We start from the raw sequence: 24,340 nt of genomic DNA, 5'->3' as shown, positions 1-24,340 counted from the left end.
TGTTTTTATCTGTTTCTATGCATTCTGCTTGTCTACTTTTCTGTTTGCCTTCTGGTTCTACTGGTTTTACTATATTTGAAGATCTTCTACAATTTTTAATCAATTTTATAAATTCATATATCAAACATTTCTGCTTCTTCTGACCCTTTTTGCTTTAGTTTTTGCTCTTTTTTACTCTTTCAAATATTTCTGGTTTACTGTTTCCACTAATTTTTATACTTATTACTGTTTCACTATTCAATTGTTTCAACTATTTCTGGGATTGCACTTATTTACTTTTGTTTCAATTATGCTCTTTCTTAAACTCTGTTTGACTTTTTGACTTTTTCAAATAATTCAGCTTGCACACAAACTCCTGCTTCTTCTGCTGAATTCTGCTATAATTTATATATTATATAATTTATATAATTTATACAGTATAATTCACTATTAATTCACTATTATCTTATTAATATAGTATATTCACTATTCAATTTTTTCAACTATTTCTATGTTTCTATGCATTTTGCTTGTCTACTTTTCTGAATATTCCTTTGGTTCTACTTGTTTTACTGTCTGCAAAGGTCTTCTCAAACTTTTATCAATTTTATCAATTCATATATCAAACTTTTCTGCTTCTTCTGACCCTTATTGCTTTTGGTTTTGCTCTGTTTTACTCCTTCAAATATTTCTGGTTTTTCTGATTCCGCTAATTTAAGCTTTTTGATGTTTCACTGTTCAATTGTTTCAACTATTTCTGGGTTTGCACTAATTTCCTTGTGTGCTAATTGTGCTCTTTCTTACGCTCTTTTTCACTTTTTGACTTTTTCAAATGATTCATGTTACACACAAACTTCTGCTTCTTCAGCTGAATTCTGCAACACTTTTGCAAAGTTTCACTACTTGGCAAATGATTTCTACAAAGCATGACTAGCTTTCTTATGCTTTTCTTACTCTTTGTTCTCAAATTTATTATATTTCTCCATCAATCATTCTGCAAATATGCTTATTTGGCCCCTTATGTTAAGTTTTACTTCTTCAAATATTTCTGGTGGTGTACTAATTTCAGCTTCAGCTAATTTCTGCAGTTTGCTACATTTCACTGTTCAACTGTTTCAACTATTTCAATTTCTTCTGCTTTCTTCTACTTCTTAAGCTTTTCTGTACTTTTTCTGGCATTTCTGCAGCAGACATTCTGCAAATATGCATTCTCACGGCTGTTTCGCTAGGAACAGCTATTTTTCTAGTCAGTGAGAATGCATTCAATGCATTCTCACTTATAGTGATTCTGTTTTTCTTTATTATTATTATCAGTGAGAATGCATTCAATGCATTCTCACTTATAGTGTTTCTGTTTTTCTTTATTATTATTATTATTATTATTCTGGCTTCCGTACGTTTTTCGTGGTTTAACTACTCTCACTATCTTTCACTAATTGTACTAATTTATATATCAAAACGTTCAGCTCCTTCAGGAGAATGGTGCTATGACTTTTGGTAAACTTCACTATTGCACTTTTTGAAATAATTGCCCTTTTGTGCAAATTTTTTGCCCCATTATTTCCTATGGTGGAACTCTGTAACTGATTTCAGTTACTTGAGTGTACACTCTAGTAACTGCCGTTTTTGAACTTTTTCTGCTCTTTTATAAACAAAATTATGCTGTTCATACATATTTCACTGTAGAGAAATATTTTATGCTTTAAAATGTAGCCACTAGTGTCTACTTTATGGAATTATTACTATCATTGTTACAGGATTTACTGTTTTCTGTTAAACTCCTCTGGAGTAAAACCTTGTCACGCTTTCTCCTATTCTTTCAATGTATTTTCTTCTTGTGCTCTGTTTTTATCTGTGTCTATGCATTCTGCTTGTCTACTTTTCTGTTTTCCTTCTGGTTCCACTGGTTTTACTATCTTTTAAGATCTTCTACAATCTTTAATCAATTTTATAAATTCATATATCAAACATTTCTGCTTCTTCTGACCCTTTTTGCTTTAGTTTTTGCTCTTTTTTACTCTTTCAAATATTTCTGGTTTACTGTTTCCACTAATTTTTATACTTATTACTGTTTCACTATTCAATTGTTTCAACTATTTCTGGGATTGCACTTATTTCCTTTTGTTTCAATTATGCTCTTTCTTAAACTCTGTTTCACTTTTTGACTTTTTCAAATAATTCAGGTTGCACACAAACTCCTGCTTCTTCTGCTGAATTCCTCTATAATTTATATATTATATAATTTATACAGTGTAATTCACTATTAATTCACTATTATATTATTAATATAGTATATTAACTATCCAATTGTTTCAACTATTTCTATGTTTCTATGCACTTTGCTTGTCTACTTTTCTGGATATTCCTCTGGTTCTACTGGGTTTACTGTCTGCAAACGTCTTCTCAAACTTTTATCAATTTTATCAATTCATATATCAAACTTTTCTGCTTCTTCTGACCCTTATTGCTTTTGGTTTTGCTCTGTTTTACTCCTTCAAATATTTCTGGTTTTTCTGATTCCGCTAATTTAAGCTTTTTGCTGTTTCACTGTTCAATTGTTTCAACTATTTCTGGGTTTGCACTAATTTCCTCGTGTGCTAATTGTGCTCTTTCTTACGCTCTGTTTCACTTTTTGACTTTTTCAAATAATTCATGTTGCACACAAACTTCTGCTTCTTCAGCTGAATTCTGCAACACTTTTGCAAAGTTTCACTACTTGGCAAAGGATTTCTACAATGCTACTAGCTTTCTTATGCTTTTCTTACTCTTTGTTCTCAAGTTTCTTATATTTCTCAATCAATCATTCTGCAAATATGCTTATTTGGCCCTTTATGTTAAGTTTCACTTCTTCAAATATTTCTGGTTGTGTACTAATTTCAGCTTCAGCTAATTTCTGCAGTTTGCTACATTTCACTGTTCAACTGTTTCAACTATTTTCTATTTCTTCTGATATCTTATACTTCTTAAGCTTTTCTGTACTTTTTCTTGCATTTTTGCAGCAGACATTCTGCAAATATGCATTCTCACGGCTGTTTCGCTAGGAACAGCTATTTTTCTAGTTATTATTATTCTGGCTTCCGTACGTTTTTCCTGGTTTAACTACTCTCACTATCTTTCACTAATTGTACTAATTTATATATCAAAATGTTCAGCTCCTTCAGGAGAATGGTGCTATGACTTTTGGTAAACTTCACTATTGCACTTTTTGAAATAATTGCCCTTTTGTGCAAATCTTTTGCCCCATTATTTCCTATGGTGGAACTCTGTAACTGATTTCAGTTACTTGAGTGGCCACTCTAGTAACTGCCGTTTTTGAACTTTTTCTGCTCTTTTATAAACAAAATTATGCTGTTCATACATATTTCACTGTAGAGAAATATTTTATGCTTTAAAATGTAGCCACTAGTGTCTACTTTATGGAATTATTACTATCATTGTTACAGGATTTACTGTTTTCTGTTAAACTCCTCTGGAGTACAACCTTGTCACACTTTCTCCTATTCTTTCAATGTATTTTCTTCTTGTGCTCTGTTTTTATCTGTTTCTATGCATTCTGCTTGTCTACTTTTCTGTTTGCCTTCTGGTTCTACTGGTTTTACTATATTTGAAGATCTTCTACAATTTTTAATCAATTTTATAAATTCATATATCAAACATTTCTGCTTCTTCTGACCCTTTTTGCTTTAGTTTTTGCTCTTTTTACTCTTTCAAATATTTCTGGTTTACTGTTTCCACTAATTTTTTATACTTATTACTGTTTCACTATTCAATTGTTTCAACTATTTCTGGGATTGCACTTATTTACTTTTGTTTCAATTATGCTCTTTCTTAAACTCTGTTTGACTTTTTCAAATAATTCAGCTTGCACACAAACTCCTGCTTCTTCTGCTGAATTCTGCTATAATTTATATATTATATAATTTATATAATTTATACAGTATAATTCACTATTAATTCACTATTATCTTATTAATATAGTATATTCACTATTCAATTTTTTCAACTATTTCTATGTTTCTATGCATTTTGCTTGTCTACTTTTCTGAATATTCCTTTGGTTCTACTTGTTTTACTGTCTGCAAAGGTCTTCTCAAACTTTTATCAATTTTATCAATTCATATATCAAACTTTTCTGCTTCTTCTGACCCTTATTGCTTTTGGTTTTGCTCTGTTTTACTCCTTCAAATATTTCTGGTTTTTCTGATTCCGCTAATTTAAGCTTTTTGATGTTTCACTGTTCAATTGTTTCAACTATTTCTGGGTTTGCACTAATTTCCTTGTGTGCTAATTGTGCTCTTTCTTACGCTCTTTTTCACTTTTTGACTTTTTCAAATGATTCATGTTACACACAAACTTCTGCTTCTTCAGCTGAATTCTGCAACACTTTTGCAAAGTTTCACTACTTGGCAAATGATTTCTACAAAGCATGACTAGCTTTCTTATGCTTTTCTTACTCTTTGTTCTCAAATTTATTATATTTCTCCATCAATCATTCTGCAAATATGCTTATTTGGCCCCTTATGTTAAGTTTTACTTCTTCAAATATTTCTGGTGGTGTACTAATTTCAGCTTCAGCTAATTTCTGCAGTTTGCTACATTTCACTGTTCAACTGTTTCAACTATTTCAATTTCTTCTGCTTTCTTCTACTTCTTAAGCTTTTCTGTACTTTTTCTGGCATTTCTGCAGCAGTCATTCTGCAAATATGCATTCTCACGGCTGTTTCGCTAGGAACAGCTATTTTTCTAGTTATTATTATTCTGGCTTCCGTACGTTTTTCCTGGTTTAACTACTCTCACTATCTTTCACTAATTGTACTAATTTATATATCAAAACGTTCAGCTCCTTCAGGAGAATGGTGCTATGACTTTTGGTAAACTTCACTATTGCACTTTTTGAAATAATTGCCCTTTTGTGCAAATCTTTTGCCCCATTATTTCCTATGGTGGAACTCTGTAACTGATTTCAGTTACTAGAGTGTGCACTCTAGTAACTGCCGTTTTTGAACTTTTTCTGCTGTTTTACAAACAAAATTATGCTGTTCACACATATTTCACTGTAGAGAAATATTTTATGCTTTAAAATGTAGCCACTAGTGTCTATTTTATGGAATTATTACTATTATTGCTACAAGAGTTACTGTTTTCTGTTAAACTCCTCTGGAGTACAACCTTGTCACACTTTCTCCTATTCTTTCAATGTATTTTTTTATTGTGCTCTGTTGTTCTCTGTTTCTATGCATTCTGCTTGTCTACTTTTCTGTTTCACTATTCAATTGTTTCAACTATTTCTGGGATTGCACTAATTTCCTGTTGTTTCAATTATGCTCTTTCTTAAACTCTGTTTCACTTTTTTACTTTTTCAAATAATTCAGGTTGAACTCAAACTCCTGCTTCTTTTGCTGAATCCTGCTATAATTTATATATTATATAATTTATACAGTATAATTAACTATTAATTGACTATTACATTATTAAAATAGTATATTCACTATTCAATTGTTTCAACTATTTCTATGTTTCTATGCATTTTCCTTGTCTACTTTTCTGTATATTCCTTTGGTTCTACGGGTTTTACTGTCGGCTAAGGTCTTCTGCAAACTTTGATCAATTTTATCAATTCATATATCAAACTTTTCTGCTTTTTCTGTCCCTTTTTGCTTTTGGTTTTCCTCTGTTTTACTCCTTCAAATATTTCTGGTTTTTCTGCTTCCGCTAATTTAAGCTTTTTGATGTTTCACTGTTCAATTGTTTCAACTATTTCTGGTTTTGCACTAATTTCCTTGTGTGCTAATTGTGCTCTTTCTTACGCTCTGTTTCACTTTTTGACTTTTTCAAATAATTCATGTTGCACACAAACTTCTGCTTCTTCAGCTGATTTCTACAACACTTTTGCTAAGTTTCACTACTTGGCAAAGGATTTCTACAATATATGACTAGCTTTCTTATGCTTTTTTCCAATTTCTTACTCTTTGTTCTCAAGTTTCTTATATTTCTCCTTCAATCATTCTGCAAATATTCTTATTTGGCTCTTTATGTTAAGTTTCACTTCTTCAAATATATCTGGTTGTGTACTAATTTCAGCTTCAGCTAATTTCTGCAGTTTGCTACGTTTCACTGTTCAACTGTTTCAACTATTTCCACTGTTTCAATTTCTTCTGCTTTCTTCTACTTCTTAAGCTTTTCTCCACATTTTTTTGCATTTCTGCAGCAGTCATTCTGCAAATATGCATTCTCACGGCTGTTTCGCTAGGAACAGCTATTTTTCTAGTTATTATTATATATTGTTCCGTACGTTTTACAAAGTTCTACTACTTCTACTATCTTTCACTAATTATACTAATTCATATATCAAAACGTTCAGCTCCTTTTGGAGATTTATGCTATGACTTTTGGTAAACTTCACTATTGCACTTTTTTAAATAATTGCCCTTTGGTGCAAATCTTTTGCCCCATTGAAATACATGGTGGAATTCACTAACTGCCGTCTGTTACTAGAGTGTCCACTCTGATGCTGTTCATGCATATTTCACTGTAGAGAAATAATGTATGGATTAAAATGTAGCCACGAGTGTCTACTTTATGGAATTATTCCTAGCATTGCTACAGGTCTTACTGTTTTCTGTCAAACTCCTCCGGAGTACAACCATGTCACACTTTCTATTCTTTCAATGTATTTTTCTCTTGTGCTCTGTTTTTTTCTGTTTCTATGCATTCTGCCTGTTTACTTTTCTTTATGCCTTCTTCTTCTACAGGTTTTACTATCTTTTAAGCTCTTCTGCAATCGTTAATCAATTTTAGCAATTCATATATCAAAATGTTCTGCTTTTTTTTTTACCCTTTTTGCTTTTGGTTTTGCTCTGTTTTACTCCTTCAAATATTTCTGGCTTTTCTGCTTCCGCTAATTTAAGCTTATTGCTGTTTTACTATTCAATTGTTTCAACTATTTCTGGGTTTGCACTAATTTCCTTTTGTGCCAATTATGCTCTTTCTTAAGCTCTGTTTCACTTTTTGAAATAATTCAGGTTGCACACAAACTTCTGCTTCTTCAGCTGAATTCTGGTATACCTTCGCTAAGTTTCACTAATACATTATATATATATATATATATATATATATATATATATATATATATATATATATATGAACCTTTCGCGCAGTGCTTAACAGCAAAGGGAGAAACCGTTAAAGTACAACTAAAAACTACATCTTTCTCACTCTCTGTATCAGCGCAGCTACTGTATGGCTAGCTCACTGTTACCGTCTCTTACTCTGCAGTTGTGGAGTCACAATGAGCGCCCCCAGCAATGAGGAACGAGAACTGCCTGCCTCACCTCTAATCTGCCTTCTACTTCTGCTGGTTTTACTGTCTTTTAAGCTTGTCTTTTCTCTATGCCTTCCAATTCTGATGGTTTCACTATTTTTTAGCTTATCTACTTTCCTGTATGCCTTCTAATTCTACTGGTTTTACTACCTTTTGGATTGTTTACTTTTCTGTATGCCTTCTACTTCTTCTGGGTTTACTATCTTTTAAGGTGTTCTGCAGTCTTTAATCAATTTTAGTAAATCATATATCAAACTGTTCAGCCTCTACTGCTCCTTTATGCCTTTTTGTTTTGCAATGTTTCACTTCTTCAAATATTTCTGGCTTTTTAATAATTTCTGCTTCTCCTATTTAATTCTTTTTCCTATGTTGCTATGTTTCACCTTTCCAACTGTTTCAACTATTTATGGTTTTGTACTGATTTCCGCTTCTGCTAAATTTCTGCTTTTTGATTTGTTTCACTGTTCAACTGTTTAAATTTCTTCTGCTTTTTTGACTTCTTATGCTTTTATCTACTTTTTCTTGCATTTCTGCAGCAGACATTCTGCAAATATGCATTCTCACAGCTGTTTCGCTAGGAACAGCTATTTTCTAGTTATTATTATTATATAATGTTCTGTACGTCTTACTACGTTTAACTACTTCTGCTATCTTTCACTAATTGTGCTAATTCATATATCAAAAGGTTCAGCTTCTTCTGGAGATTTATGCTATGACTTTATATATAAAATGATATAAATATGATATATATATGATATATCCATCCATCCATCCATTCATCCATTTTCTTCTGCTTATCCGGCGTCGGGTCGTGGGGGCAGAAGCTTCAGAAGGAGGCCCAGACTTCCCTCTCCCCACCCACTTCTTCCAGCTCCTCCGGGGGAACCCCAAGGTGTTCCCAGGCCAGCCGAGAGACATAGTCCCTCCAACATGTCCTAGGTCTTCCCCAAGGCCTCCTCCCGGTGGGACATGCCCGGAACACCTCACCAGGGAGGCGTCCAGGAGGCATCCTGACCAGATGCCCGAGCCTCAACTGGCTCCTCTCGACGTGGAGGAGCAGCGGCTCTATTCTGAGTCCCTCCCGGATGACCGAGCTTCTCATCCTATCTCTAAGGGAGCGGAGGAAACCCATTTCGGCCGCTTGTATCCGTGATCTTGCTCTTTCGGTCATGACCCAAAGCTCATGACCATAGATGAGGGTGGGAACGTAGATCGACCGTTAAATCGAGAGCTTCGCTTTTTGGCTCAGCTCTCTCTTCACCACGACGGACCGGTACAGTGCCCACTTCACAGCAGACGCTGCCCCAATCCGCCTGTCGATCTCCCGCTCCCTTCTTCCCTCATTCGTGAACAAGATCCCCAGATACTTAAACTCCTCCACTTGAGTCAGGACGACCCCCAGCTAGCAATAATGAATTCAATAAATAGTTATGGGAAATTGGACATTAAGCGCATGAAACTCTTTTTTCCGACAACATTGAATGCAACAGACACCCACTGCTAAGTAGCGGGAAGTGCGAGAGAAGGACAGAGCGCCAGCAGTATTGATATATATATATATATATATATATATATATTACTGGACTGGACATTACGGTACTTATCGCAAGTCACACATGTGCCATTGCTGTCCATTGAGTCAGGAATATCAGTGGTCAGGAAAATACTACAATCATGCAAAGAAACAGAACAATGGACGCAATGTTTAGCAGTGAAGTCAAACATAGATAATAATAATAAGGGCTTCAGATTTCACAGGTCAGGAAAACGTTTTAATTTAAAGAAAACATTGAACAAGTGAGCAGTGGGTCAGTTATACTAGCCTAACTGTTAGCCTACTACTGACTTTGATAACTTTTAACATGTGCTGCGCAGTTTGGTGTGTTTTGGTTCCGTTAGCACTAAAACGGGTCAACCCGCCCATCAAGTCATCAGTAGAGCAGCTGTTTAAATCAGCTAATCAACCGCCGCTGTGCTCAGGCGAAAACTTATTAATAATCACAATATAAACATTAAGCCTGACAACATAATGTAACAGACTGGATGTTCTGTTTTAGCGTTTTTAAAATGCTAAAACATTTTCTTATTTATTTTCTAAATTTTGACAGGAAATAATGTGGGTCAGTCCACTTTCTATAAGTGCAGGGGCCTGGTGAAGGACCAGAAGGCATTTGGGTTTGGGGCCAATGGTTTTTAAGAGAAGTAGCATGAGAACAAATGAAAGTTTGATCTCTGTAATTTGGTGAAAGAGGAAAATAAATCACCAAGAACAATCAATAAGTTTGGACATTGAACCTTGTTTTACCAGTGTCGAGAAAGATGCCTTAGTAGTGGCTTGGTGGAACTTTTATTGGATGTTTGGCTTGGCAAACAACCAGAAGTGGTTCTGTCTAGTTTGGTTCTTCACCTGTTTATCAGCTTTATTGTGGCACACTGCAGCTGCTCCAATTCCTAATAACAAGCAACAAAAACTGAGCTAATCGCGTGTTCACAAAACGTGGTGATATTTATAACAGTTGTCAAACTACGGCTCCTACAGCATATTTAAAATAAAACGATTGGCCAATATAAATAGAAATTCGCCCTGTCTTGTATGTTGACAGAACTAACAGAAACTAAACTGTTTATAGATTTGTATCATGGAGAATTTATCAAACATTAGTTTTCTAATCTTAATTTTAAGTTGTATTTAATAGATATAATATAGACTAATATTTTTGTGACAGATTTCTCCTTGTACCAACTGAGGTCTGATGTGTTAAATGACGAGGAACGACTCCAGTAGTTAATATTTCATAAGAACAGAGTGTTTTTGTCCCTTTGTCTGTCTCTTGTATCTTTAAAAATGAGTAAATATTTGATTTTCATAGTTTAATTGAGATTGTGTGTTTTTGTCAGTTTACTGTTTATAAAATATGAAAATGCAAAATGCTGATTTTTTTTTAATTATTAGTCAGTTTGAAATGCATTAAATCAAATCTGTCATGATGGGTTTGAGGTTTTTGACCCACATGCAGGAACACTCAGAGGCGAACGGGTCTAGTCAAAGGGTTTATTTACAGCTTAGTGGAGATAGAGAGCGAGCGGGGAGAGGCAGGCGGATGCGGGTAGGCGAGGCAACCTCCAGGTTGTAGGTGGACCAGGTAGTTTCGCAGGGCCGAAGGGCGGACAGGTAGGTCTATCCCTCCAGACCGAGAGGGAACGGTGCAGGGGCGGCAGGAGAGGACTCCTCCGAACTCGAGTATCTCGGAAGGTTCCAAAGAAAACTGGCAACGACCAATGCTGGCAAACACTCTGGCGAGGAGGAGCTGGCCGCCTGCTGCTCATATACTTCTCACGGTGATGTTAATCTCTTGCAGGTGCGTCAATTGGGACCCGTTGGCCCACACCCTGAAAAGACGTAGCCACAAGGAGCCCTCTGGTGGATAAACCTGGAAAAAGAAAACAACTACCCCAGCCTGGTCCCCAACAGTACTCCCCCCTCAATGACCGCCACCCGGCGGTCCAGAGGAAGTAGACGGTTGGGAGGAGCGAAAACTGGAAATGAGGGACGGATCCAAAATAAAGGAACCGGGTACCCACATGCGGTCCTCCGGCCCATAACCCTCCCAGTCCACCAGGTATTGCCAACCCCGCCCACGCCGGCGGGAGTCCACAATCCGGCGGACCGTGTAGGCAGGGTGGCCTTCAATGTCAAGGGGGGGAGGGGGCTCAGCAGGGGGGCACAGGGGACTGGAATGGACCGGTTTGATCTGTGAAACGTGAAAGGTCGGATGGATACGGAGTGAAGGTGGTAGGCGCAGACGGACGGCAGACGGACCGATGAGCCGCTCCACCTCATAGGGCCCAATGAAACGGGGAGACAATTTCTTTGACATGGACTTCAAAGGAATATCTTTGGCGGAGAGCCAGACCCTCTGGCCAGGAAGGAACGTGGGGGCGGCACGCCTCCTACGATTGGCCCAACGACGATTCTGCTCCGTCGTGTGGTTGAGGGCGGAGACGGTCCTGTTCCAGATGGTCCTACACCGGCGAATGTGATGCTGGACAGAGGTCACCGAGATCCCCTTCTCCTCAGCAGCAAAGATAGGGGGTTGATAACCAAGTGACACCTCAAACGGGGAAAAACCTGTAGCAGACGAGCAGTGAGAGTTATGTGCATATTCGACCCAGGGTAAGTAAAGGCTCCAGTCGGTAGGACTTGAAGACGTGAGGCATCTGAGGGTGGCCTCCAACTCTTGATTCAGACGCTCCACTTGGCCATTAGACTGGGGGTGATAACCTGACGTGAGTGAAACCTTGGCACCCAGAGCTGAACAAAAATGTTTCCACACTTGGGAGGAAAACTGTGGACCTCGATCCGAGAGGATCTCTTGTGGGATACCATGCAACCTAAAAACATGTTTCACGAGTAACAGAGCGGTCTGAAGGGCTGAGGGAAGCTTCCTTAAAGGAACCAGATGGCAGGCCTTGGAAAAACGATCAATGATAGTTAAAATGGCGGACATACCTTTTGACACGGGTAATCCGGTGACGAAGTCAATGGCAACGTGAGACCAAGGTCGCTTGGGGGTGGGCAGAGGTTGCAGCAGGCCGGAGGGAGGTTGGTGGGACGGCTTGTTTCTGGCACAGATGGAACAGGCCAACACATATTCCCTAACATCCCTTTGTATGGATGGCCACCAGAAATGACGGTTGATCAGCGCCACCGTTCTGCTGACCCCTGGATGGCCTGAAAACTTGGAGGTATGCATCCAGGATATCAGGCGGGCTCTGACGGAAGAGGGAACATAAATCTTGTTGCAAGGACCCGTGCCAGGATCAGGTTCCGATTGTTGGGCCTGCTTAACCAGGTCTTCTATTTCCCAGGTAACCATGGCAACGGTGCAGCTAGGTGGCAAAATAGGACCGGGTGACTTCTCGGACTCCTCTGGGGAATATAATCTGGAGAGCGCATCGGGTTTCACATTTCTGGATCCTGGGCGGTAAGAAATAGACAGGTTAAATCGGGAAAAGAACAATGACCATCGGGATTGGCGGGGATTCAGTCTCTTAGCTGATTTGAGGTATGATAAGTTCTTGTGATCAGTCCAAACTAAAACCGGATGTTCTGCACCTTCTAACCAATGCCTCCACTCTTCCAATGCCAGCTTAATGGCCAGCAGCTCCCTGTCACCCACATCATAATTTCTCTCGGCCGGAGAAAGTCTCCGAGAAAAGAAGGCACAAGGGTGGGTCTTGTAATCCTTATCGGAGAACTGGGAGAGAACTGCTCCCACTCCCGTCTCGGAGGCATCTACCTCTAGGATGAACTGCTTAGTGGGATCAGGTTGTATGAGGATGGGTGCATTAGCAAACAGGGTCTTGAGCTGAGTGAAGGCAGCCTCAGCCTCAGGGGACCAAATGTATGGAACCTTGGTGGAGGTCAGAGCAGTTAAAGGTTGGGCAGTCAAACTGTAGTTGCGAATGAACCGTCTATAAAAATTAGCAAAGCCGAGAAACCTTTGCAACTGTTTTCTAGTTTCAGGGATTGGCCAATCCAGGACTGCTCTGATCTTTTCCTCAGTAGGTCTGACCTGACCGCCCTCAAGAACATAACCCAGGAATGTGACAGATTGTTTGTGAAACTCACATTTCTCCGCTTTACAAAACAGTTTGTTCTCCAACAGACGCTGTAGAACTTGGCGGACATGACTCCTGTGCTCGGATAAGCTCTTAGAAAAAATCAAGATATCATCCAAGTACACAAAAACACACACGTTTAGAAGGTCTCTTAAGACATCATTTACTAAGGCCTGAAAAAATGCTGGCGCATTAGTTAACCCGAAAGGCATCACCAGATACTCAAAATGACCCAGGGGGGTCTTGAATGCCGTCTTCCACTCATCCCCTTCTCTAATACGGAGCAGATGATACGCGTTTCTCAGGTCAAGCTTAGTAAAAAACGCAGCCCCGTGGAGTGGCTCAAACGCTGAAGAGAGAAGTGGTAGAGGATACTTATTTTTAATAGTTATCTGGTTTAAACCTCTATAGTCAATACAAGGCCTGAGAGACCCGTCTCTCTTGCCGACAAAAAAAAACCCCGCACCCAGAGGTGAAGAGGACGGACGAATAATCCCTGCAGCTGCTGATTCTTTTATGTATTTCTCCATCACCTCCCTCTCTGGCTTAGATATATTATAAAGTCTACTGTTGGGTAGAGGGGCTCCCGGCAGAAGATCAATAGCGCAGTCATATGGCCTGTGGGGAGGGAGAGAGGAGGCCTTGGATCTACTGAAAACCTGAGTTAAATCATGGTATTCGGCGGGCACCCCGGAAAGATCGGGAGGCTCAGCCTCCTTGCTTTCTGCCGGAGGCGGACCTGGTGGAACTGCGGAGCGGAGACAAGTTGAATGACAAAATGCTGACCACGATTCTATGTGTCGATCTGACCAGTTGATATTAGGATTGTGTTGTTGTAACCATTCAAAACCTAGAATTAGCGGAGAATTTACCGTAGGAAAGACATAGAAAGATATGGTTTCAGTGTGGTTTCCCGAGACTACTAGTTGAACTGGTTTGGTCTGGTGAGTGATCTGTGGAAGTGCCTTACCGTCGAGAGCAGACACACGGAGAGGGGTTTGAAGAGGAACAACTTCTATCTCCAACTGCTGGACTAAACTGGAGTCAAGGAGGTTGCGTTCACAACCAGAGTCGAGTAGTGCAGAAACAGGCATGGTGCGGTTGTGACAGAGAATGGTAGCAGGTAATAATAGACGAGGTGAGTCAGAACTGATTTGATGGTCCGCCAGGTCCCTCGTCCTCACTGACGGACCTTGGCTTTTGACAGCAAGTGACAATGGGCGACATAGTGTCCTGCCTCTCCGCAATAGAGGCAGAGTCTACCCCGCATCCGACGTAGTCTTTCCTCGGGAGAGAGTCTGGCCTGGCCAATTTGCATGGGCTCGGGGTCTGTAGGATTCGGTACAGTTTCTGTTTGCGCCGCACTGCGGGGGACGAGTTGCGGTCCGGGCGGCGGATTTCTGTTACTTCTTTCTCTGGCTCGTGCTCGAACTCTGTTGTCCAATCTAATAGACAGCTTGATTAAATCCTCAAGCGTCTCTGGCTCGTCTAGAGTGGCTAGTTCATCCTTTAAAGAGTCATTCAAAGCGTCTAAATACAAGCTCTTTAAGGCCGAGTCGTTCCAGCCCGAGGCTGCTGCTCGGATGCGAAAATCGATAGAGAAGTCAGCTACAGACTTCTGCCCCTGTTTGAGTCTCAACAAAGCCCTGGAACTTAACGATTTGTCTGTCTCTTGGTTAAAGGCTTGTTTGAACTCAGTTATGAACTCGACAAATGTGCAGCCATATTGGGGAGAGGACGTGAACTTAACCTCTGCCCAGTCTAAGGCGCGACCGGACAGATGTGCTATGATATATGAAATCTTAGCTGAATCATGGGGAAACTTATGTGGAGAATGATTGAACTGAATATTGCACTGCATTAAAAATCCCCTACATCTTCTGGGATCTCCGTCAAACCTTGGAGGACTTGGCAGCTGGCAGTCGGAAAACGTGGTCTGGATCGGAGCTGAGGGCTGAGCGGATCCCTGGGCCGGATCTGGAGTAGAATCCGGAGGAGCCGCCTGTCGAAACTTATCGCGGAGAAAATCAGTTAGTTCGGCTAGACGATCATTTGTCTCAGACTGTCGCTTTCCCAATTCTTGAAGTGCGGCTTCATGGCTCTGGATTAGAGTTTGTTGATGATGAAGCTCCCTCTGAATTGCTTCTGCTGGGTCTTTGGCTTGGCCAGAGTGTTCTGTCATGATGGGTTTGAGGTTTTTGACCCACATGCAGGAACACTCAGAGGCGAACGGGTCTAGTCAAAGGGTTTATTTACAGCTTAGTGGAGATAGAGAGCGAGCGGGGAGAGGCAGGCGGATGCGGGTAGGCGAGGCAACCTCCAGGTTGTAGGTGGACCAGGTAGTTTCGCAGGGCCGAAGGGCGGACAGGTAGGTCTATCCCTCCAGACCGAGAGGGAACGGTGCAGGGGCGGCAGGAGAGGACTCCTCCGAACTCGAGTATCTCGGAAGGTTCCAAAGAAAACTGGCAACGACCAATGCTGGCAAACACTCTGGCGAGGAGGAGCTGGCCGCCTGCTGCTCATATACTTCTCACGGTGATGTTAATCTCTTGCAGGTGCGTCAATTGGGACCCGTTGGCCCACACCCTGAAAAGACGTAGCCACAAGGAGCCCTCTGGTGGATAAACCTGGAAAAAGAAAACAACTACCCCAGCCTGGTCCCCAACAAAATCTATATTTCCAGCATGTAAATGTCAGGTTCATGTAGATGTTCAAACGCAAATTGCAAGATAAAAAAGATAAAACAGTATTTGATGGATAGAAATGAATTCATTATAAGTCAAATATATAGTCAAGTATATTGTCTGTATTTATTTTCTGATATACTGTTGTTGGGTTTTATTACATCTCTTCCTTTCTCTTCCTTTTCCTGATTCCTTTCCATAGGATGTAGCTCCTATGAAATATCTACATCCTATTTAAAGAACAAGTTCATATTATTGAAATATTCCCTTTTTCAAATTTATTAAACTTAGCTGTACTACTGTAAGTGAGTTTATTAAATATTATAAAACTCGTGAATACAATTTATTACCAACCACATTTACATACTTTGCTAGTAGATTAGCTAAAGTTAGCCGGTAGCTCATAGCAGACGATGCTAACCCATTATACTGTGTATTCCAGCTGTAGACAGTCTTTGCACATGAGATTATCAATATTGCATATATATTAGAAAATTAACGCCATGTCAAGCAAAAATATTTTTGTTTTGGAAAATGAGTTGTACAGAAATATGAGTTATTACAGCAGCTTGTCCACTTTGCACTTGGTATTTGTTACTGTCACATTAGTTTGATGGTTCATCAGAAATACAGTGTTTAAAGTTTGGAATCATTGTTATGAGAAAATGTCTGGTGGAAAAAACAATGAGAGAAGAAGAAATAAGGATAAAATGATTTGCTCAATGATGGGCAGGTAAAGAAAAGGAGTTAATCAAAATGTGGATAGATAAAAAAAAAATGTTAACATTTTTAGGGCTTCTAATGTAATTAGAGAGACATATGGACACCCTTCTGTCAAATTTTAATCAGATGATTGATTGATGGCCGTGACTAATTGATATTAATTGATATCAAACCCCCTCCCCCATGAGAACCTTGTGACCTCCTGACCTCCCCTATAAAACATTGCTCATCATTTCTTTTCAGTCCAGTTCATTGGGCAAATTGTAACCTTTCATAATACAATTCAGTTGATTTATACATTAATTTACAGTAAGTATCTCGAGACAATTTACAAAAAAGTAATGTCCATTCTACTTAACAGTGCAGCAACTTAAATGTATTAAGTCAGTAAAAAAATAAGTTATCAATTAGTCACAGCCATCAATCAATCATCCGATTAAAATTTGACAGAAGGGTGTCCATATGTCTCTCTGTAATTTAAAGACAGCATTGCATTGAGCAAAATATAGTTCTCCACCTTTTCCTATTTTCACTTCTGAAAGGTGAAAACATTCAGCCAAGAAGTCTCACAATGAAACCAAATAAATGTAAGAATATTTTATTGATTCAAAGGATTTTGAAAGTAATACAGTACAGCTTGAATTACCGTCAGTAAAAGCAAACTAATGCTCATCTGTTGCCAAAATGTATTTGTTTAAAGCAGGAACAAAGATTTTTTTATAATGTTAGCATGCACTCTGATCAACAGATACTTTCATTATCATAAAAACCTGAGTCATTTATTTAAACAGATCCAGTTCAGCCTCACTGTGACCGAGTTTTCCACCAAGCATTTTACTGGTACAGCTCACATTTACTTCCAGTAAGGCCGGGGTCACAGGTCAGCGAGTATTTCACCTCCAGCTGTCCGTTCCCTGAGCAGGTGAAGGTTCGTGTTCCCTGGGTCAGATAATGTGTGCAGGAGATGAGAAGGTCATCTTTTCCCACGTCCTTATCCCAAACCTCAACCTTCAGGGCATGATTAGTTTCCACCTTCAAAAGAAAATTTAATTTTAAGTTATAACGTTTTTAAGTTGTAATGCTAATCTGTTGAGCTAATCTATAGAGAACCTACATGGCCCAAATTAAACACGGCGTTCCACACTGGATTGTCTGACTTGATCTCTGAGGTCTGGAAGAACATGTTTGCGTACCACACCCTACCAACACTGTCGACAGGAGAGAAAACAACAGATTAATGCTGATGTTCATCAAGTGATCCAAGCTGTCAGACTGCGAGCCGTGCATCAACCCACGCATTAGTTCTGCTGACTCCATCTCCGTTCAGACCGTAGGCCCGGACAACGATCACAGACAGAGTCCCCAACATGGTGCGCCTGGCGTCGCCATCGGCCGCGTCGTCCACCAGGTCCAGAGGAGCAGCGTTGGTCCCGACCTGCAGCAGGAGGCTGAGGAGGAGGAACCCTGAGGTCAAACCAGAAAGCATGGCTAGAGTCTAGAACTGAACGAGAAAAGAACGAGGAAATCATCGTCATGAAAAGCAGTTTGAAGACTCAACATTCAAAGATGAACCTGAAATGATTCAAATGATCTAAAGTTTCTCACTAACTATCACGACCAAAGCTTAGACAGGAAATGCCCTCAGTTCTACTTAGAAATCAGTAAATTCACCAGGGATCAGCGGTCAGAACTAAAACAATCTATAGATCGATACATTTAGTTCTTATGTGTTGCAGCAGAAAAATCTCCCAGAAAAATGATTCAGTAAATCATATTTTGGTTGTCAGTGAGCAGCGTTAAGATTTTAAATGCAGAAGTAAAAGTTTTATCATCTCCTGGTGCTAATTTTAATTTTCCTGACTCCTGGTGTAAAAAGAGCTTCAGGTTGTTTCATATCCTGAATAACCTACAGCTGATGAGCCTTTTCCAACAATCCAAACCAGATTGAGAAGCACAATTAATGCCTGATCTGACGAGCTGAGGACCAGTTTATAAAGGATCCGGAGCCGCAGGACCAGCCTGAGATAAAGAGATAAAAAAAGAAAAACAACCTGATAATGGATAAGAGTTTACCTGGCAGCAGACGTGTTACGCTGACTTGGTTAATAATTACAGATGATTAGCCAGTGAGTCAAGGTCATTGTTACACAACATGAGTTTTGTGTAACATGTTAACATGTGTTACTATTTCTGACATTCAACAAACATATTACAATCTTCAAAAAGTTCAGCAGTGACACATAAGGACTAAAAACAAGGCATTTTTGAAGGGACTTGAATAAAATTACTTCTTTTTAACCCTTTCTTCGCCTCTTTCGGCTTTAGGCAGCTGGAATGGATCAGCAGCTGTGGTGGGATGGTTCCTGTCCAATACATGTTCTATTGTACAGTAATGATTAAACCAGACCTCCATGTTCCTGAAAACTGCATTAAAAAATGCTAAATAAATCCCAAGAGCGAGTAAATAAACTTCTTCCTCTGAATTTCTGTCAGTGAGTCTTAATGTTTGTCATTAAACATCGATTTGGGTCTCGGATAAGTTATGTTAGTAACTCTGCAGCAAGGAGATTGATGCCAAAGTATTTTATAACATATATTTTAACACAATCTGTGGTGAAATACCTTTAATCGTTGGTTAATAATTACATATGAGTCAAGGTGATTGTTACACAACATGAGTTTTGTGTAACATGTTGATATGTGTTACTAAATTCAGAAAGTTCAGCATTAACTCAAATGGGCTGAAACTAAAAGTGTTTTTTGTTGAACCTGGTGCATAAAATGATTTGTTTTGTTTCTGTGGTTTATGCTCCTTCTGCATGTCGCTGCAGATGAACAACCAGCTGCTATTCTGTACGTATTTATAGTAATAATTAAACCAGACCTGGGAAAACTTATGATGGCGTCCATGTGCCTAGAAATTACATAAAAGAGTCTGATAAAAACGTTGTGTAAAATATTTCCAGGTAATTTTTCTTTCAGTCTTTCAGTGAAACTTGATGATAATAAAAAGATTTTAATAATTATTATTTTAAGTTTTAAAGAGAGATTTGTTTTAACACGTTTTGGATGGAAGACGACACAGAAAGTCAGTGCATAAAGATGTAAAAGAGAAAAGACAAGAAAATGTAAAAAAATAATTAAACAGACCTTCAACCTCCTTGGGAAAACTTATGATGGCGTCCATGTGCCTAGAAATTACATAAAAGAGAAGCCAAATATATTCAGTCTGATAAAAATGTTGTGTAAAACATTTCCAGGTAATTTTTCTTTCAGTCTTTCAGTGAAACTTGATGATAATAGAAAGATTTTAATAATTATTATTTTCAGTTTTAAAGAGAGGATCATGTCAAAATGTTTATTTTTTGGTTCCAATATTAAATAATTTGTGGATTTTTTCCCCAGATATTTAACACAATGTTTGATCACTTGTTGTTTCTGCTCAGTTTTCTGAACTGTAAAATATCTGAAGGTGGTTCAAGTTTCATGAACCTGATTTGGGTTTAACTAACACACACACACACACACACACACACACACACACACACACACACACACACACACACACACACACACACACACACCCACACACACACACACACACACACACACACACACACACAGGCCTCTTTTCAAACTCTTCATAAGTTTTCTAGTTGATTATTTCCCTTTACTTTGAGGATTTAAACTGATAAATATTTGCATTTATTTATTGCTTGTCCAGCCACCTGCTAATTGTCCTAGTTAAAACCCAAAGCAGAAAACCAGCTGTACATTTCAGCTAAAGAGACGAAACATTTTGTTTGTAATCGCCTGAGTTTCTGGTACAGAGTCAACAGTATCAGGTTTGGAGGAGAAGAAACGATTATTTTCTTGATTAAAAACTAAATCTGATGGTGGTTTAATGCAAGTTTTTATCAATTCTGTCTGGAAACACTTTAAAAAAATGATCAGATTCATAAAAAAAGTTCCATATTCAAACAGAAAACCATCAGAACCGTCTGGATCTGAACCAGAACCCGTTAATGCAGAGGCTTGACTAGATGATCATCTTCAGAGAAACTCCTGACAAAATCCACACATTTCAGCTCCAACGAACAAATTCAAACTTTTATTTTCAGACTTTCCTCATTTCAAATAAAATCTGGGATCCGGCGCAGACGGACCATCGGAATGAATCTGGCGATCGGGAACGCTGCCGGCTTCGTGGCTCTGGGTTTATTTTCCACTGAAGCTCCAGTTTGCTCTGGATGAGCGGCTGAACTTTTCAACTCGTGGCTGAGGGGAGAGAGGGATCCACAGAGGAGACGGGCAGAAAGTGGAGAGGGTAGAAACAGGAATAATGTGAAAATCAGAGATGTGGAGAACGACAGACGGAGACGGTGAGGATGAACGACGGGGGAACACGGGGTCATTTTCAGGTCAAGTCTTTCTCAGGAGGAAGTGCTGCAGAGCCGGAGCTTCGGTTTCGAGTCGCTCAACCAAACCGTGTAATAATCCACGTTTTATTCAACATATCTCCCAATTCTGCTCTTCTGACTCCTAAAATGTTATGTGACTGTTTTGTTATGTGATGAGTTTTTGTCTAAATTAAGAACCCAGATAAAATTTTTGTTTTGGAAATATACAGCAAGAGAGCCGAGTACAAAAAAATGTATTCTAATAAGGGTAGATGTTTTTTAGGCTTTGGACTCCAGAGGTCATCTAAAGCTCTCATTGCCTTAATTAAGGTCAGATGTCATGATTCAATATTAAGAAAGACAGATGGGGTAAAAATGGCCTCCATGTGGGAGTTCAGAACCACTGCTGAAGTAAAAAACAAACAGAAACATCTTGAGGATTTCTAAGCAGGATAAAGATCAGAAAACAAAAGTTAAAGTTTTCATGTTGCCTCGTCAAAGTCCAGATTTTACATTTCATTAAACCTGCAGGTTGTGGCTAAAGAATCTGCAAAAAGAATAAAATCTCTCCACCAAGACGTGAGATTCACTGAAAGCTTTTCAGATCATTTATAGAGAATCAATGGACATGATTCATCTGTCGTCCCTTTAAAATAAATTGTATTTATTTTTAGTCCAGTCATTCAAACAGCCATGATTGTAGTTCATGTCACAAACAAACAAAAACATTTTGTTTTGATCTCGTTTCCATTCCACCTTCATCCCTGCGGTCTTCCTCCCTGACGGCGTGAAGCACCTGAACCAGAGTGACGTCAGACTGATGGGTTCATGAAAACACCTGAGGCGGCGACACGTTTCCCCGAACCCGATAACACACTGTTCATTTATTTAAACACCAAAACTCTTGTTTTCCCTGCTGGCGGCGCCGCTGACAGCTCGATAACCAACACGGACAAATGGGAAGCTGGAAAACTAGCACGGAAAACCTGAGCCATGCAGACGGAACCGTAATGTTCAGGGAATCGATCCCAGCTCTGAAAATCCTCACATCGGACTGACCGACCTTTGAGGAGGTCCTGTGAATTAATGTGGCGAGCGGCGGATCGATGGACAGCGCCTGGACAGTCCGGCTCCGGTTGACCGTGTCTGACGCGTTCCGACAGCAGGCTGCTTTCCCAGAATGCATTTCACCTCCACGCCACTCCAGAGATACCAGAAGTTTGAAACTCCTCCACGGCAGAAGCTGCAGCTCCTCTGCTGCTCTTTTAATCTTCGCTCTCAGACTTTAATCAGCCAGGCGTCGTTTCATGAGTCAGTTTGTGGCTCCGGGCGACTTTTTCAAACATTTCCCAACATGACTGGAGACAGAAGCTTCAAAGTCAGCAAGAGGCGACAATTTGTTGTGATCTGTGGTTTTCTGATGCTGTTCGGGTTGCTTCTCCCTCACATCTTGTTTTTCTTTTTCGAAGCAAATCAACTCTTTTGTTGACTTGACTCCAGTAAAACTCAAGTAGGTCATGTTGCGAAGCTCCAGAAAACTGGTTTTCAGTAAATCAGTGGTTCGTTGGGTTGAGTGAGTCATTCCCATACAATCTCTCTCAGGTTCCCACTGAGGATTTTCTCCTGCAGAGTTTTTTTGACTCACTTGAGAGACACAGCTTGACTGTTGCTTCAGCGAATGTCTGCAGGCTAATTGTAGGTGTCAAGCGGTTGTTGAAACATTCGCAGCTCCACGCAGGAGCTTTATTTTAACCCTCCTATTATGTTGCGGGTCAAATTGACCCGTTTTAAAGTTTAAAAATAGTTGCAAGTGTTTTTATTGCATGGAACTTTTTCTATTTGTCTTAATAGGTGAACTCTACATATAAATTGAAAATTTATTCATTTTGCACATTTGCAGCCCCCCCTGAGTTTACTTGTTACATCGATACTGTTCGGGTCAATTTGACCCGGCAGTCAAGTTAAAGTGCAAAAAAAGATTAAAAATGTCCAATTCTGTTTGTTTCCTTACAGCTATGAACCTTATTTCACCACACACACACAAACACAACACAACACATGCACACGCACACACACACACAAACCCTCTCTGCATGACTCATTTATCTTGATTTTAATTGGCGGGTCAATTTGACCCGGAACAGTATGTATGTCTCAAATTCAATTATAAAGATCACCCTTTGAAAAAAAAAAAATTAAATGTAATATAAAAAAATTTACCAAAGATCACTTTCAAGGAAATTATTGTTTTTTTGTGTCTAGGTTTTTTTCAGTGGACATAAAAAATGTAAATCCCATTTTTTATGTCCAAATGAGTAATTGAGTAAGTTGTCGTCATTAATCCTTAATTTCTGAGAAATAAAAAAACATAATTGCACAAATTTTGATTGAGATGTTTAGTATTAGAGTTAATAATCAGATAAAAAATGTTTTGGAGGAATTTCTTGGTTTCTGACACTATTGCATGATAAAACACTCCCCGGGTCAAATTGACCCACGAACATTATTGCTGTACCTCAGAAACAAACTTAATAGGAGGGTTAAGAGAATTATTCAGGAGGAATAAACTAAGTCATTAAAAAGATTCAAAATGTGGATCAAATCAAATTTTTATTCACCTCGTGTCAAACGTTTTATTACCTTACTGCAGGAATTATGAGAGAGAATTTATCTGGTTTTTATTATTGAGTTTTCAGACGTTGAGGTTCACACAGATTTAGATCTCTGAGCCTTTAAACAAATTAAAAGAGCAGATGATTATCTTTTAGCTTTTCAAGCTTCGGAAAGGTTAAAGGCCCAACTTTAGATTTATTTCGCTGCAACACCTCAAACACGTTATTGAGCGAAACCAAAATTAATCAGCCCAGATATCAGGAGGATAAATGTCAACCTGAAGACGTCTGGATCGTCGTTGGGTTAAATTTCCAGACGCCTGAAGGTCCAGCCATCATACAGGAAAAGAGTCGTTTTCCCAGTGAAACCAGTTCTGCACCAACATGGACTGAAGGTCGCTCTGACGGGAAGAAAACACGAAACCAACAGCAAAAGCCAGATTACAGTACAATTAAGGACAAAGACTTTTATTTTTGGAGTCATGTCCAGCACCGTCCAACTGGGACGGCAGCATGAGGAGGGACTGGTGCACTGGACAGAACAAAAGAAGAACCTGTGAAGAAACGTCTCAGTTCTTCTAAAAGGACATTTATGTCAGCATCTAAAAATTGCTAAAGTAATTTGGCTCATGAGGATGTAAAGAAATCTAAAACTCAGGAGAAAATATTGAGACGAGACTTTAATATTATAAAGATACAGTTTATGCTGCAAAATGGCCTTTATTTTGATTTTGCCACAAACTCAAAAACTGATGTTTTTCTAATCTATCAACTAATAAAAATATTTATTGTTTCTCAGTGTGTGAAGAACCTGCAGAGTCTGAGTCTCTGTTGTTATTGGAGACCAAAAATCCTGCCAAACATCTGATTTAAGAATAAAAGAGCATCTGGTGTTACGACAATGAAGCCATGACGACCGTTTAATCAAATATATAGTGTCGTTTTAATATCTTACAGCCGGATCTTGTTTCACTCCTGGTGGCATTTTATTCTGTATTT

At 39.2% G+C, this 24,340-nt stretch overlaps 1 protein-coding gene across 1 annotated transcript; it reads right to left on the bottom strand.

The window, feature by feature from the left end:
- Window positions 1-16,911: 16,911 nt before the first annotated feature.
- On the bottom strand, window positions 16,912-18,357 carry LOC103460676 (perforin-1-like). The gene is made up of 4 exons (XM_081599996.1): window positions 18,240-18,357; window positions 17,625-17,830; window positions 17,444-17,537; window positions 16,912-17,361 (listed from the first exon to the last, which is right to left on the bottom strand). The coding sequence occupies exons 2-4, from the start codon at window positions 17,813-17,815 to the stop codon at window positions 17,164-17,166; spliced, it is 483 nt and encodes a 160-aa protein (XP_081456122.1). The 5' UTR covers window positions 17,816-17,830; window positions 18,240-18,357; the 3' UTR covers window positions 16,912-17,163.
- Window positions 18,358-24,340: the final 5,983 nt, after the last annotated feature.

The sequence above is a fragment of the Poecilia reticulata genome, chromosome 18, assembly GCF_904066995.2.
Source record: "Poecilia reticulata chromosome 18, P_reticulata-male-v2, whole genome shotgun sequence".
NCBI lineage: Eukaryota > Metazoa > Chordata > Actinopteri > Cyprinodontiformes > Poeciliidae > Poecilia > Poecilia reticulata.
The sequence above is the reverse complement of the archived record's forward strand: the minus strand, read 5'-3'. Positions and strand labels throughout refer to the sequence as shown.